This window comes from Bos indicus x Bos taurus, chromosome 10 (assembly GCF_003369695.1).
Source record: "Bos indicus x Bos taurus breed Angus x Brahman F1 hybrid chromosome 10, Bos_hybrid_MaternalHap_v2.0, whole genome shotgun sequence".
Classification (NCBI taxonomy): domain Eukaryota; kingdom Metazoa; phylum Chordata; class Mammalia; order Artiodactyla; family Bovidae; genus Bos; species Bos indicus x Bos taurus.
The window spans coordinates 5,376,220-5,392,067 of NC_040085.1; the positions used below are offsets into that span (position 1 = coordinate 5,376,220).

The window sequence follows — 15,848 nt, forward strand, 5'->3', positions numbered from 1 at the left end:
CCAAACCTGTGACTTCTCCGCACATTATGTACCTATCCTTAGCTTTTGGGGGAGTCTGGAAAAGTCTTTTAATGGGGGAACTTGCTATTAGTGACATTCTGTTAGTGAAGCAAAGAGAGTGGGATGGATTTGGGGTGGGGAACCAGCAGTATCTGTCATACCTGTGTTCCAGCTACTGAGATGCTTCTGTGGTTCCAACTTACCATTCACTTCTCTGTTTCCTGGCTTTTGCCCATGATTTTTTTGTCTTGCTTTTATTGTTTCCTTCCTTTTCTACGTCATTATCTCCTACTTCCTTCATAAGATTGAATTGAATTGTGCGTGATTAAATATAACTCTTCGGTATAAGTGAGCAGTTACAGCATATAAGTCAGAAAAAAAGTAAAATAAGAAATGTGATCTGGAGATACACTGCACTATTTAACTTTCCTTTGTGTTTCCCTAACCAAGAAACTCTGCCATTTGCTCTACACTCTTAAGCGTTAAATATAATCTTTTAAAGGTTAATTGTGTCACAGAAGAAACATCGAGATACTGTGGAAGTGAAAAGGATTTGATAAAAGCATATTTATTCAGGTAAACTAGTTTTTTTTTCACTGGGATGGATAAATATAAAGCTATGCCTCTAAAATATTCAAGTATACGAAATGTCACGAAGCCAGAAGGAAGCTCTGTGTAATGGGGATCATATGAAGCTTAGCAAAAAAGTCTAAGTAATAGATTTGTTACCTCCACTTTGGCTTCCTAATCGATAGATTGAGGAGAATGATACTTAACTGTCAGGGTTGTTTTGGATATTATATGAGAATCTTATGTAAGCTTTGACTGCAAATGCCTGGTAAGTAAGCACTTAGTATATGTCATGTTCTAAGTAGGTATGTCAGGTCAGGTGTGAAATAAATGTCTTACTACTTTATTTTTTAGGGGTCTACAGGTTTCCAGGTTATAGATTTCTCCATACTGGGGTCTTCTAATCTGAGTCAGCAAACTCTTGGGATTTGGCCTAGGAAGTAGGGACAGGTCCTTTATCCTCCGGGACCTACTGCTAAGGACCCTTCTTTGTCTCTTCTGCTTGTCTCCTTCCCAGCCCATTTGGGGCATCTGTGTATGCTGTGAGAAAGGGAGGCAGGAGGAAGCCCTGTTGGGACTCATGTTTTTTCCCAGTCTTTTTGCCAACCACAGAGCTTTTCAAAGTGAGCCTGTCTATGAGGTGTGTATAGTAAGTATTTCAGTGTGTGTTATGACCAGTGCTCTGGTAGGTGCATCGGATAGTGGATGAGACACAGGTTCTAACATCAAAGAACTTCCAGTCAGTGTGTTAGAGCCACAAGTGAATTGAATGCTAAGGAAATCTTTCTGTAATGCTTTACAGGGGCAACATACCGCTGAGAGAATTCCCAACGGATACCTTGTTTGACGTGGATGCTATCGTTGCTCATGTGCTCTTGTAAGTTCAGGGGGCACTTGTTTACTTACTCATTTGTTATTTATCTATTGATTTCATTTTAGACAATCGCAATCCATTGTAATACTTCAGGGCCTTAACATTATATTTGTAAGCATCAGTTTTATACATATTGCTTGTCTGTTTTCCCACGTAGTGAAGTGAAAGTTGCTCAGTCTTGTCTGACTCTTGGCAACCCCATGGACTAAACAGTCCATGGAATTCTCCAGGCAAGGATACTGGAGTTGGTAGCCTTTCCCTTCTCCAGGGGATCTTCCCAACCCAGGGATTAAGCCCAGGACTCCCACATTGCAGGCAGATTCTTTACCAGCTGAGCCACAAGGGAAGCCTGTTTTTCCATGTAGGGTATCTATAATTTCTTGAATGGCAAAGTATACAGAAACATGGAAATATTCTGCATAAAAGTAGGAAATGGTACAACATGGCCACCTGGGTCATACTATTGCTCTTGCCTTTGATTCTGTCTGTGGAGTGAGGATTTTACCAGGTCAGAAGCTCATTTTTGCTATTCCCACTAGGGTTTTTGAAGTGTCTAGCCTCCTTTTCACCTCTGCCTGATTTTTTTCTGGAGTCTGTAGCTCTGTGCCTGCTCAGTAAGTACAGAAACATTTCAGATATCCTCAGCACATATTGAATGTTTATTGAGGGAGTGAATCTAATTTAACTCTCCTAGCACGGAATCATTAGGCCTGGGATTCAGACTCACCTGGAGTCCATTCCTCCTCAAATGAAGCAGTAATATCTTTGGTGACAGAGCTAACAGCTACGACTTTTCAGGACATGACTTTGCATGGACTTTTTCAATTTAACATTTACTGTGGTTCTTTTGCCACTGAGACCTTTTCTGAAATTGAGTATCTTATTTTCTGTGTGGCTCCCATCTTCCTTCTCTTCTACCTGATTCTCACAAAAATGAGACTTTGGGTGAAAGTTAGTGTTAGTCACTCAGTCATGTCTGACTTTTTGTGACACTATGGACTGTAGCCCACCAAACTCTGCTGTCCATGGGATTTTCCAGGCAAGAATACAGGAGTGGGTTGCCATTGCCTTCTCCAGGGGATCTTCCCAACCCAGGAATCAAATTTACATCTCCTGTGTCTCCTGCACTGCAAGCAGATTCTTTACCCGCTGAGCCATGAGGGAAGCCCTGGGTGAAATTTAAGTTACAGGACATTCTCAACTTCAAAGGTGAAAAGTTGTGGTTATCACATGTTCCAGTACTAATATTAGTGAATAGTCTTTAGAAATCTCTGCTAACCGTGAACCCTGAGGCCTGTGGCCTGAACAGCCAGTTGTAAGTGATAAGAGATGGTCTTTTGAAGAAGGAATTCTAAAGAGCTCCTGGGCTGTTCCAGAATAAAGAAGGGATGGCTATCTTGATAGTGGGAGTGATAAAAAGCTTAGCAAAAAATTCAAGTCATAGATATATTAGTTCTCAAGAAGCTTACTCATTTATGCTCTTTTTACAGTGGACACCCATTGACTATCTTTGACCCAGAAGTAAGGGTGACGAATCAGAGAAAGGTTCTTTAAGGGATGGGGGAGGGGATACTAAGGTTGTCTTTGACAAGTTTGACAGCAAATTCTGGAGCAGCAGGTTCACGCTAGCTCCATGACAAAGGTGGTTTTGAAACTATTGGGCAGTAGATGTAGAGAGGCTGCCCGAGCTGGAGACCCTGATACCTGAACTAGGTAGCCTGTGGGGCTTATGTCATTCAATCCTTCTGTGGTGTTCTGTTCCTTTGCTGTACAAAGGCTGATTTATAGAACACTACTGCCACAAATAGAGTATTCCTATATACCAGATACTTGTAAGGCATTGGAGATGCAAAACAGAATAAGATACAGTTCTGTCCTCTAAGAATTTAGCATTTTGTTGCAAAGACAGATATGATAAACAGAAAATATTATATAGTAAGTGAAATAGAGCTTCATAAGGGCTTAAATGTCAACAGGGTAGAGAATATTTCCTTGGGTCTAGAATGAGGGTGGATATTTGGTAAGAAGCCTTCCTGAAGGAAGGTAGCATTTGGGGTGTGTCTTAAGGGATAAACAGGCGTTTGCTCAGTGAAGAAATGAAAGGTGGAAGAAGCAGAGGGAACTATGAGCCCAGGCAGGGAGGTCAAGACAGTTTGGAGAGGGTAGTTTTTACTGGCGTTTCAAATGTATGTAAAGCAGGAGGTGAGAGCAGAGAACTTGGCATGGGGTCAGCGGAGGGGATCTTTGTTTACCATGAGAAGGAATTGAGGCTTTGGGGTAGCCAGTGAAGGGTGAGGAGGCCGGCTCTGGGCCACAGTCCTTGTGGATCTTCCAGGCCCAACCACAGGCAGCTGCAGGCTGTGTCTGGCAGGCCTCATAGAGGGAAGGTGCCCGCTCACATCAGAGATAGGAGCCAGCTCTTTGGGGCTCCTTGGAATGAGATGACTCCTGTGCCCAGTGGCTCTGGCCTGGAGCTGTTCTGTGGTTGGGGAAGGGAATGGAGCTTGTGGAGCTGGTGTCTCTCCTCCCCTTTTGCCTCTAGCACTGTCGCAGTGAGTAAATAAAGGCTTGGTTGTGACTTTTACTCTTTGTCCTAATTGACCTGATTGTTCAGCAGAAGGTTGTAGGCAGTAAGAGATGTGATCGGATTAGCACTTAAGAGCTCCTTCTGGTGGGTGAGAGACAAGTCCATGGGATCCACACACATGTAGACACCATTGTGTGGCCATTTAGAATCTAGGGAAATAAAGATAGCAAAGAGGAGGTTTCTTTTTAATGGTGAGGAGGTGAAATTTTTAAGAAATACTTATTTTTTGGTTGTGTTGGGTCTTACTTGTGGCACAAGGAGTCTTTGTTGTGTCCCGTGGGATCTTTTGTTGGGGTGCACAGATTTTCTAGTTGTGGAAAAGAGGCTCCAGAGTGTGCGGGCTTGAGGCCATCGGCTTAGTTGCCCCGTGGCCTATGGGACTCTTAGTTCCCCAGTGAGGGATCAAATCCACGTCCTCTGCATTGAGAGGCAAATTCTTAATCACCAGGCCACCAGGAAAGCCCTCTGCTGCTGCTGCTGCTGAGTTGCTTCAGTCATGTCCAACTCTGTGCGACCCCATAGACAGCAGCCCACCAGGCTCCCCTGTCCCTGGGATTCTACAGGCAAGAACACTGAAGTGGGTTGCCATTTCCTTCTCCAATGCATGAAAGTGAAAAGTGAAAGTGAAGTGGCTTGTGTCTGACTCTTTGCAACCCCATGGACTGTAGCCTACCAGGCTCCTCGGTCCATGGGATTTTCTAGGCAAGAGGACTGGAGTGAGTTGCCATTGCCTTCTCAGAAAAGCCCTCTAAGAGGTGAAATTAACTGAATTTGGTAGCGATTAATTTGAATAATCCCTGATCTCTTCTTTTCCTTCCTTCCCTCCTCACTCTACCCCATCAGATGCTGATCTGATCACCATCTGAGATAGGCAAAGGAAGAAGGGCAAGGTTACAGGAAAAAATAAGTCTAGTTTAATAAGTCAGATGCTCATCTTATCTGAGTCTCCAGTAGGCAGTTGTAGGAATTTGCATTCCTAAGGAGTGTTGTCAACATGTAGGTCATCTAGGGAGCATTCTAGGACAGAACAAACATATAGAGGAGGAAGAAACTGGGCAGAAAAAAAAAGAAATATCAGGAAAGTAGAATTCTAAAGATGCAATGTCCTCATTTTTGTTTAAAGCATAAGAAAAATGACTTGTGGAATACAGTAATTTACAAAAATTTTCAGTAATGATATGTAGGATCTTGAAGAACTGTGCTAAATAAATAGTATGCAATATCAGAGCTGTACTTTTTTTTTCCTCCACGAAGAAAGAGAATGTCTCTTAAGCCATCATCCTACTTGTTTGTGCTAAGAGCATCAGTTTGAAATACCCAGTTCCTGGCAAGCAGTTTCTCTCTTGTACTCTTTTCAGTTGCATACTATTCATAGAAATGAAACTGAACTTGTTGCTGGATATTTTTTGCCCTTTTTTCTATCACATTTTGAACTTTCTTATTAATTGCAAAGTACTTTCTGTATATAAAGGAGATAGAAACTGTACATTTTCCTGTTTGTGATTTATCTTTTGAATTTCCCTATTTAAAAAAAAAATATTATCAGGTCAAATTTATCTTTTCTCTTTTAACTTCTGGATTTTAAGTTGTACCAAGGTCTCCCTTTTGCTTTTGTTACAAAGGAATTCACTTAAAAACTTAACAGATGTTTTTTAGAGCAGGTTTAGGATTACAGAAAGTTGAACAGACAACGCAGAGAATTCCTGATTTCTCCTCTGTACTCAGTGTCCTCTGTTACCGTATTACATTGGTGTGGCACCTTTGTCACAGTTGATGAATTCATATTGGCACATTATTATTAACCAAAGTGCATACTTTTTAGTAGGATTCACTCTTTGTTGTGTAGTTCTATGAGTTTTGACAAATGTATGATGACATGTATCCATCGTTATTTATCAAACAGAAAGTTTCACAGCCCTAAAAATCCCCTGCACTCCTCTTAGTTATCCTTCTCTGCCACTCCCCAACCTCTGATCTTTTTACTGTATAGTTTTACCTTTTTGAGTGTCATATAGATAGAACTGTAACCCAGAAAAAGGGCTCATGTGTCAGAGTTTCACAGAAAGCCAAGCTCTGACAGTGACTGCAGCAAGGTAAGGATTTATTGCAGGCTGCTGAGCAAGTGAGTGGGAGACAAACCTCAGGTCCACTCCAATTTGGTCTCTGAGTTAGGAGCTGGGGGAGAAGAACAGAGAAGCTGGGGTTATTCATTGTCTAGTGACATTTCTGTGACATTTCTTACTTGTAGTTTCAGAAGTCAGGATACCTACATTTTACTAACATCTGGTTGGGTGGACCATGACCCCAGGAGGTGGTGTTGGGGAGGTGGGGAGGTCTGATAGCTCATCCTGCCCTGGAGAAAAAACCTGAGTCTGTAAGTTAATGATAAGTTATCCATGACAGCAATTTTAGTATGTTAACAGTGTTATAGGCAACAGCAACTTTAGTCATCTGACTGTTGATTACTGTTCAGTTAGCACAGAGTTGAGGTCAGAGGGCACAAGAAAGGGAATACAGTTTTGGATATAGAAGTTAATCATAAAGTTGTCAGGGGGACTTGATTTTAGAGGGGGCTCAGTTTCAGAATCATACAGCATGTACCCTTTTCAGATTGGCTGCTGCATAAAATTAGCAGTATGTTTTAAGATTCTTGCATGTCTTTTCATGGCTTGGTAGCTCATTTCTTTTTTAATGCTGAGTAATATTCCATTGTATGGATATACCACTGTTTATCTCTTCACCTGTTGAAGGACATCTTGCTTGCTTCCAAGTTTTGGCAGTTATCATTAAAGTTGCTATAAAGCTCGTGTGTAGGTTTTCTCTATTGATGTGGTTTTTCAACTCATTTGGGTTAAATCTTCGGGGTATGATTTCTCAATCATATTTTAAGACTGATTCGGTTTGTAAAAAACTGCCAAACCGTCTCCAAACTGTATCATTTTGCATTACCACCTACGTCGAATGAGTTCCTGCTGCTACACATCCCCACCAACATTTGGTATTGCTAATTTTCTTCTTTCTTTTTTTAACTGTAGCTATTCTGTTAGGTGTGTAGTGGTATTTCGTTTTAATTTGCAACTTCCTAAGGACATATGATATTGAGTATCTTTTAATATGCTTATTTGGCATCTGTATATTTTCTTTGGTGGGGTATCTGCTCAGATCTTTTGCCCATATTGTAAATGTTTTTTTTTTCTCTTTTTTTCTCATTGTTGAGTTTAAGAGTTCTTTTATATATTTTGGATACACTCCCTTTAAGAGTTCTTTTATATATTTTGGATACAAGCCCTTTATCAGATATATATGTTTTGCAAATATTTTCTTCCAGTCTGTGGCTTGTTCGTCATTCTCTTAACAGTGTCTTTTGTAGAGCAGAAATTTTTAATAGTAATGAAATCCAACTCTATAATTTTTTTAATGGATCATGTTTTAGGTTGTATCTAAAACTTCATTGCCATATCCAAGGTCACCAAGATTTTCTTCCATGTCTTAACATTTAGGTCTCTGCTCCATTTTGAGTTATTTTTTGTGAAAGGTGTATAGTCAGTGTCTGGGTGCACTTATTGGCATGTGGATATCCAGTGGCTTTAGCACCCTTTTTTGAAGTCTAACCTTTCTCCACTAAATTGCTTTTGCTCCTTTGTCAAAGATCAGATTCTATTTATGTGGGTGTATTTCTTCTCTTAATGTCTTACTGGTTCATTTTTACATTTAAATCTTGGCTTTGTTTGGAATTTAGGTGAATGGTATGAGCAATGAACTTAGCTATATAGTAATCAGGTGGTTAAATAGTTATCCCAACAGAACTGAGATTAATCTCAGTTTTCAAGATGCCATTTTTTATACTAAACGCTCATATATATTTGGGCCTACTTTGGACTTTCTGTTTCATTAATCTGTCTTGTTTTTTTTCTTTTTTTACTGTTATCTTAATTACTGAGGCTTTATAATATACTGTCTGAAAGATCCTGGACACGACTGAGCAACTAAGGACAGCACAACACAGCACATCCGAAAGATCCAGATCCCTTCGTGTTTCTTTTTCTAGAATTACATTTTTATTCTATTTACATGTGACATTTAAAATTGGATTGTCCAATTTCTTCTTCTCCCTGACTAAATCCTACTGGCATTAAATTTATAAGTTATTTTAGGGATACTTGGCATCTTTGAATGAATCTTCCCATCCCATAACCAGATGTCTTTCCATTTATTCAAGTTGTGTATCCTCTAAGTAGTGTTTTAATTTTTTCTTTGTGTATGCTTGGACAGTAAAATTTATTACTAAGCATTTTTTATGTCTTCTATTCCTATTGTAAATGGGTTCTTTTCTTCCATTATCCCTAATACACACATACTGATACATTTGTATGTGATTAGTAATCTACAGTTATTTATACTTGAAATAGAAAAGATTAAGGTTTTAGACAATTTCTTAGTCTCAGAAATTAGAGAAAGAATTGAGTTAGTAAAATCTTAGAATAAAAAGTGTAAACTAAGGTAATCCTACACTAAATAGTTATAGAACTGCGTGTTTTTGAACCATAATGGCCAGTTAAATCATGGAGTTTTTTTTTTTGGTAGAACATTTAAAATATTCCTAAAACATCAGTGATTAAAAGTATGTTGACTTAATGGTCTATTAAGATTTTTCACACATTGATTTTTCAGGATATATTAATGACATAAACCAAGTGTTTAGAGTATAGCAGAGTTCTGTGTGTATAAGAAAGGAAGTGTTAGAGTCTAAAACTTTGAAGGGTCTTCGATGTTACCCTCCTTACATATATACATGTAGAAATGCCAAGTCTTGGAATCGGCGATCACACACAGCAATAACAGCAGTCAGAGTAACGTGATAGTACTGGATTGCTTTATCCAGTTCTCCACAGAGCTGCAAGGTGAACGCTGTATTCTTAACATCTGTATTTACAGCAAGGTCTGGAGAAGAGCTTAAATTATGAATCTCTGAGTTTATATAGGAGCTGGCATATCTACTTTTTCCTTCTAGAGATAAAGCACTTATCTTTTTCTCTGGAATTTAAGTAAATAGCTTGGGGTGGGAGATAAAGGTTTCTGTCCCTAAATATAAGAGTGTAGCTCCAGGGGAGATAAGAAAGATTTTATTACCTTTGAATGGAAGCAGATGGCTCCAGAGAAAAGAAGACAAGATTAAGAGGAGACATTTTCCATCTTTGTGTCCTATCAGTTTTCATCTTCAGGAGAGCTGGACTGTACAGGAACACTGAGATATCTAGGAGAAATAGTCTTCTAACAGAGGCATATATAATATATATTTATAGCATGTATGCATTTCAGTTCAGTTGCTCAGTTGTGTCTGACTCTTTGAGACCCCATGGACTGCAGCATGCCAGGCTTCCCTGTCTATCACCCACTCCCGGAACTTGCTCAAACTCATGTCCATTGAGTCGGTGATGCCATCCAGCCGTCTCATCCTCTGTCGTCCCCTTCTCCTTCTGCCTTTAGTCTTTGCCAGCATTAGGGTCTTTTCCACTGAGTCAGTTCTTTGCATCAGGTGGCCAAAGTATTGGAGTTTCAGCTTCAGCATCAGTCCTTCCAATGAATATTCAGGACTGATTTCCTTTAGGATTGACTGGTTGGATCTCCTTGCAGTCCAGGGGACTCTCAAGAGTCTTCAACATTACAGTTCATAAGCATTAATTCTTTGGAACTCAGCTTTCTTTATAGTCCAGCTCTCATATCCATACATGACTATTGGAAAAACCATAGCTTTGACTAGATGGACCTTTGTTGGCAATGTAATGTCTCTTCTTTTTAATATGCTGTCTAAGTTGGTCATAGCTTTTCTTCCAAGAAGCAAGCATCTTTTTATTTCACGGCTGCAGTCACCATCTGCAGTGATTTTGGAGCCCAAGAAAATAAAGTCTCTCACTGTTTCCATTGTTTCCCCATCTATTTGCCATGAAGTGGTGGGACCAAATGCCATGATCTTCATTTTTTGAATGTTGAGTTTTAAGCCAGCTTTTTCAGTCTCCTCTTTCACTTTCATCAAGAGGCTCTTCAGTTCTTGTATGTATTTAGTATAAATATTTCAAAGTTTCACAAGAAACTGATGATTGGTTTATGGAAATGGAATGGGAAAGCTAGGATGGGAAGAGAGAATTGGAGGTAGACTTTTCACTCTTCAACTTTGCAGATACTTTTTGAGTCCTACAAAGTGTTAAAATGTGCAAAATAAATAAAATTTAAAATAGAGGTAAGATTATAGGTTTAGAGTCTAAGAATTCTTAGCTCTATTTTCTAAAATATATATAGTCAAAAAGTTTGGTAACTGTAAGGAAAATTTCACTTCCCAGCTTTAAGATGGCATTAAGAAAGGTAATATTTAGAAAAAGATAATATTTAGTGTTATTTCACTAAGTAACAATTAATCTTTATTTGTTGATTGAGAAAACCTTATGTAACACTCCTGAGGCAAGTCAGATAGAGATATAGGAGACTGAGGCACTGTAATCTCAAAGGTGGGCTTCCCTGGTGGCTCAGATGGTGAACAGTCTAAATGCCAATAAAGGCCATTTCCCCTACTAGTCATTATTGATGTCTAGAAATTTATCAAATGATCCAAAAAGGAAAGATTGTCTAGTGCTGCAGAGAAACACTTAAATCTCATTAACTCTTTATTAAGGTGTGCTAATTGATATTCTTGTGGCAATATTTAGTCAAATGGAAGGTTTCTTTCCTCTTAAGGTTAATATACTCCTGACAATCATACAGATATTATGGGAATTATTTTCAACTATCATAATTTCTGCTAACAGTTTATTTTTAACGCATTACTGCAGAGCCTGGGTACTGCGACTTTAGGTGATGTTGCTATAGAGCCTCTGGGGAAAGATCCTACTGGAGGTGTCTTCCTCTAAAACTCCTGAGCTGTGCCCAGGCTGGTCCCTTCTGATAGGTTGTGAGCTATTGTTAAATCCTTTATCTCTATCAGATTTGTTCCTACCCAGTATTGTCACCTGGGTTCCTGTTTGATAGTGACATACTGGGAGAAACTGTAATAAAATAATTACTTGTCTTAGATTTGAATTCCTCACAGCTCTTTGTTAATTTGGTAGTAACTAATATTATAAACACACATCCACCTCTATCACCACAAGCATCCTGTTTTGGTAGTAATGGTTGTATCCTCAGAGTGTGCCCTCTTATACACAATCCTTCTACCAGAGCATGGCATCGTGTGTGACATGTGTTATGTGTTCAGAAAATATCGGATTGGTGGAAGAATGAAATAGGAAGCTTCACTTTTTGGTTGTTAAAAATTAGAGGAGCAGAAATCTTATGTTACAAGCCTGTAAGATTATTTCTGGTGATAAGAATTTTTTAAGTGGTAAGCCAGTAGGAGAATGTATGCTGTTGCTGCTGCTGCTGCTGCTGCTGCTGCTGCTGCTAAGTCGCTTCAGTCGTGTCTGACTCTGTGCGACCCCATAGATGGTAGCCCACCAGGCCCCGCCGTCCCTGAGATTCTCCAGGCAAGAGTACTGGAGTGGGTTGCCATTTCCTCCTCCAATGCATGAAAATGAAAAGTGAAAGTGTAAGTCACTCAGTCGTGTCCGACTCTTAGCGACCCCATGGACTGCAGCCTACCAGGCTCCTCCATCCATGGGATTTTCCAGGCAAGAGCACTGGAGTGGGGTGCCATTGCCTTCTCTGAGAGGAGAATGTATAACATATGACAAAAAGACCAAGACTGATGCTTTGGAGAAAGATCCTACTGGAAATATCTTCCTCTAAAACTCCTGAGCCAGGCTGCTCCCTTCCTGATGTTTTTGAACTTTATTACTTGTTTTCTCAATTCACGTTTCACTGGCTTCAGTTTTTTTTTTAATTGTATTATTTAGAAAATGTTGAAGTATTTGGGATATTTCATTTTATACATGGATCTGCCTTGTGTAATATACAGTCATCCCTCAGTATTTGAGAGGGACTAGTTTCAGCACCCCCTAACCCCCCTCCCTTTCTGACCCCCTCTCCCCCATACCAGCATCCTCAGATACTCAAGTCCCTTACATATTAGCATACAACCTATGCACACCTTCCTGTAAACTTTAAATCATCTCTAGATTACTTAGCCTAATACAGTGTGAATGCTGTATAATGAATAGGTATCATTATATGGCAAATTCAAGTTTTGCTTTTTAGAACTTCCTGGAATTATTTTTTTGGAATACTTTCCATTCACAGTTGGCTGAATCTGTGAATGCAGAACCCACTGGCCAACTGTAATTAATTTAGATAAAGTAATTTGTCTGTCTCCCCGCGCTGTTTCCCTCTTTTCCCTACTCCCTCTTTTTCATTTTGCCCTAAGGGTTTTGGTAAAATAGAAGGTAACTGTTCCTTTTTATTGAATTTTTTTAGAATTTGAATAGTGACAGAACATAATAAAAAGTGGGGTTTTTTCCTGAAAAAAAGGCTAAGCAACCTGCTGCTCTAAAAGCAGGGTAGAGTAGACTCCTGAGTCCCCCCGCCCCCCCCAACGCCTTTTTTTTTTCTGACACCCACTGAAGTCTTGACCATATATTTTATGTGCCTAGTGGTTGTATTAGGAGAGTCTCAGCAAGAGTATGCCAAGGGAAAGGAAGGCCTTTCTGGGGCAGGAAGAGCCCCCAGGTCAGAACAGGCTCACGTGTTTTTATCGCATCTTTGGAGCAGGAAAATCCTAAGACAGATTTTTCCTTTAACCCATTTCTCCTCCTTGGAACTGGAGTAAAGGAGCACTGGCTCGTGGAATGGATCCTAGAGATCCCTAAGTGTCCGTATATTCTGGAAATTAACATTTAAAAATATATTAAAGTTAGGAAGCCATTGGGAATAATCCCAGAGATCATGAGAATATGAATGTCATAACCAAAACTAGGTTATTATTACCTCGTGGATCACTCGCTTGCTCTTTGTGACCTGATGGACTGCAGCACACTAGGCTTCCCTGTCCATCACCAACTCCCAGAGCTTACTCATGTCCATAGAGTTGGTGATGCCATCCAACCATCTCATCCTCTGTCCTCCCTTTCTCCTCCTCCTACCTTGTGAATAATGACTCTTTAATAATAATAAGCTTTGGGACTTTAGACAAGATGACCTCTTTAAGTCCCATGACCTTTTCTACATAATGGAGTTAATGATAGTACTGATCTCAGATGGTTGCCATGAAAATTAAGCAAGACTAAGAGCGTACCTGGGTGTTCTTAGTTATAAACCCCCAAATCTGGGTCTGACTGGCTTAAGCAGAAAAGAATTTGGAGAGGATATAGGGATTCTCAGTCTCACTAGAAGGGTTGGAGAGCTGGACTCAGATTTATGTGGCTCTGAATTAGTCATGGTCATGACACAGAGCTAGTCTCGGGAGGACTGCTACATCTCTGCTGGCCATCAAATGCCACAGCTTTGCATTGCTGGCACTGCGGCTGTCGTTAGCAGTGTTGTCATTCCTGCCTTTGAAGCTGACTCTTGCTGCCACTGCTTCTGGAAATAATTCTGCACCGTCCCTGATTCTTTACATCACTGGCTCCCAGTTTAGGATGTCAGACAAGTGATTCTGGGCCATACAGCCTAGCAGCAGAGAACCTGGAAAGGCAAATTTACAAAATGATCAGCTTGTATGAGGGGACTTGGACTTTGCTCACCATGAAGACAGAAAACTGGGAATTTCTGAAGCAAGAGCGTCAGTCAGTCCCAAACTGATAAATTGCCACTACTTATAATATACTTAGTACTATGCCTGACATGTGGGAAGTGTCCCCCCAAACACTGGCTTTTATTAATTTATACTTTACAGTTTTTGAGGAAAAGGTTAGATTTCTACTCCTGGGTTTGGTTTTTGAAGCAAAAAAAAAAAAAAAAAAAAATTGCTTCTAGAGCAGTAAAGGTAAATGGATAGATATAATTCCCAAGAAGAATTTACATGGCAGTCCAATTACGTTCACTAGATGGTGCCTCCCAGTGATTTTGAAGTAACTTGAGGGTAATTCTGGTCTTGCTAGCCAAAATGTATAAGCAGCCAGTAACCCAGATTGCCACTGAGACTTTCTTGCTATTTATTAATTGCCTCTCTTTTTACCTGGCTTACCATTTATGAAAAGTGAAAGTGAAGTCGCTCAGTCATGTCTGACTTTTTTCGACCCCCTGGACTGTAACCTACCAGGTTCCTCCATCCATGGGATTTTCCAGGCAAGAATACTGGAGTGGGTTGCCATTTCCTTCTCCAGGAGATCTTCCCGGCCCAGGGATTGAACCCAGGTCTCCCTCATTGTAGGCAGACGCTTTACCATCTGAGCCACCAGGGAAGTCCTACCATTTATGAGGGGTCAGTAATAACAGTTTAGAAAGTTACAGGCAAAGTGTCAGAAAACCTGGGTTTGAAAATCTCTACCAGTGACTCCTGGTATGTCTTGGAGCATGTTACTTAACCTCTGAGATTCTTTCCTCTGTGTGTCTGTATATGTGTTCCTCTGTGTGTGTGTGTGTGTGTTTGTGTAATAAGAAATTTCCCAAGAATATTATTGAGAATTTAAACGTGCTAAGTCACCTGTGATGGATTCATTTTGATATTTGGCAAAACTAATACAATTATGTAAAGTTTAAAAATAAAATAAAATTTAAAAAATAAATAAAAAGAAAAAAAAAAAGAAATGTGCTAAGTCACTTCAGTCATGTCTGACTCTTTGTGACCCTGTGGACCATAGCCTGCCAGGTTCCTCTGTCCATGGGATTCTCCAAGCAAGAATATTGGAGTGGGTTGTCATGCCCTCCTCCAGGGGATCTTCCCCACCCAGGGATCTAACCTGCATTTCTGACATCTTCTGCATTGGCAGGTGGGTTCTTTACCACTAGTGCCACCTGAAGATTTAAATGAAAACGTGTGAAAATATCTAGGAAATAGTGAGTACTTCTCAGTAAATATTTCTTTTAAAAATAAAACAAGAGCCCTGGGAATTACAGAAATTTAAGTTTCACATTTCTTTTAAAAAGTGGAAGAAATCTGTAATGTGTAGGTAAATATTTAAGCAGTGTAACTTAGGGCAGCCATTTTAGGGTGCCCCTGAAGTTATGATATTTTTATAATATTGAGATGTTTGCCTTTTTCACTTTCATTTTTTTATGAATGCACTTTCTAAAGATGACGTGTGTGTGGTGTCACAACAGACTGAACAAAGAAGCAAATATGAGAATCTACCTGTCTTCTATTTAGTTCAGTGTTACAGAGATTTACAAAAGTGTAAAGTAATGCCACTCTTTTTATTAGACTTTTCTTTCATTTTGAAAATTTTAGTTATTTTTAATAAAAAGTGTTAATGTGCAATGGTGTTTATTTTTTAAAGAATTAACATTTTAAATTGCTGTTTTAATTTCTGTTTTGGCAACTATTGATAGATGAAACCTACATAAATGCAAACCCATTGAAGAGCTCAGTAATTTTTAAGGGTATAAAGAGATTCTGAGACCAGAAAATTTGAGAATTGTTGTATTAATGGAAAGTGCTATGTTTTTCAATAAGAGGAAACTATGATTGACTAATTTATTGGAATGAACCTTGGGCTTCCTTGGTAGCTCAGACAGTAAAAAATCCACCTGCAATGAGGTTCAATCCCTCAACGGGAAGCTCCCCTGAAGAAGGGAGTGGCTACCCACTCCAATATTCTTGCCTGGAGAATTACGTGGACACAGGAACCTGGCAGGCTGTAGTCCATGGGGTCACAAAGAGTTGGACATGACTGAGTGACTCACATTTTTGCTTACTAAGTAAGTGGACTCGGAACAACTTTCAAAATTCATAAA

General features: G+C 39.6%; 1 protein-coding gene across 3 annotated transcripts in view; it reads left to right on the top strand.

The window, feature by feature from the left end:
* TXNDC16 (thioredoxin domain containing 16) overlaps positions 1-15,848 on the top strand; it is a 92,983-nt gene that overhangs the window by 16,404 nt on the left and 60,731 nt on the right. For all 3 annotated transcript variants that reach the window (XM_027552974.1, XM_027552976.1, XM_027552975.1), the window contains exons 5-6: positions 503-576; positions 1,373-1,447. In XM_027552974.1, the coding sequence (XP_027408775.1) occupies positions 503-576; positions 1,373-1,447 (149 nt within the window). The remainder of the gene's footprint in view (positions 1-502; positions 577-1,372; positions 1,448-15,848) is intronic.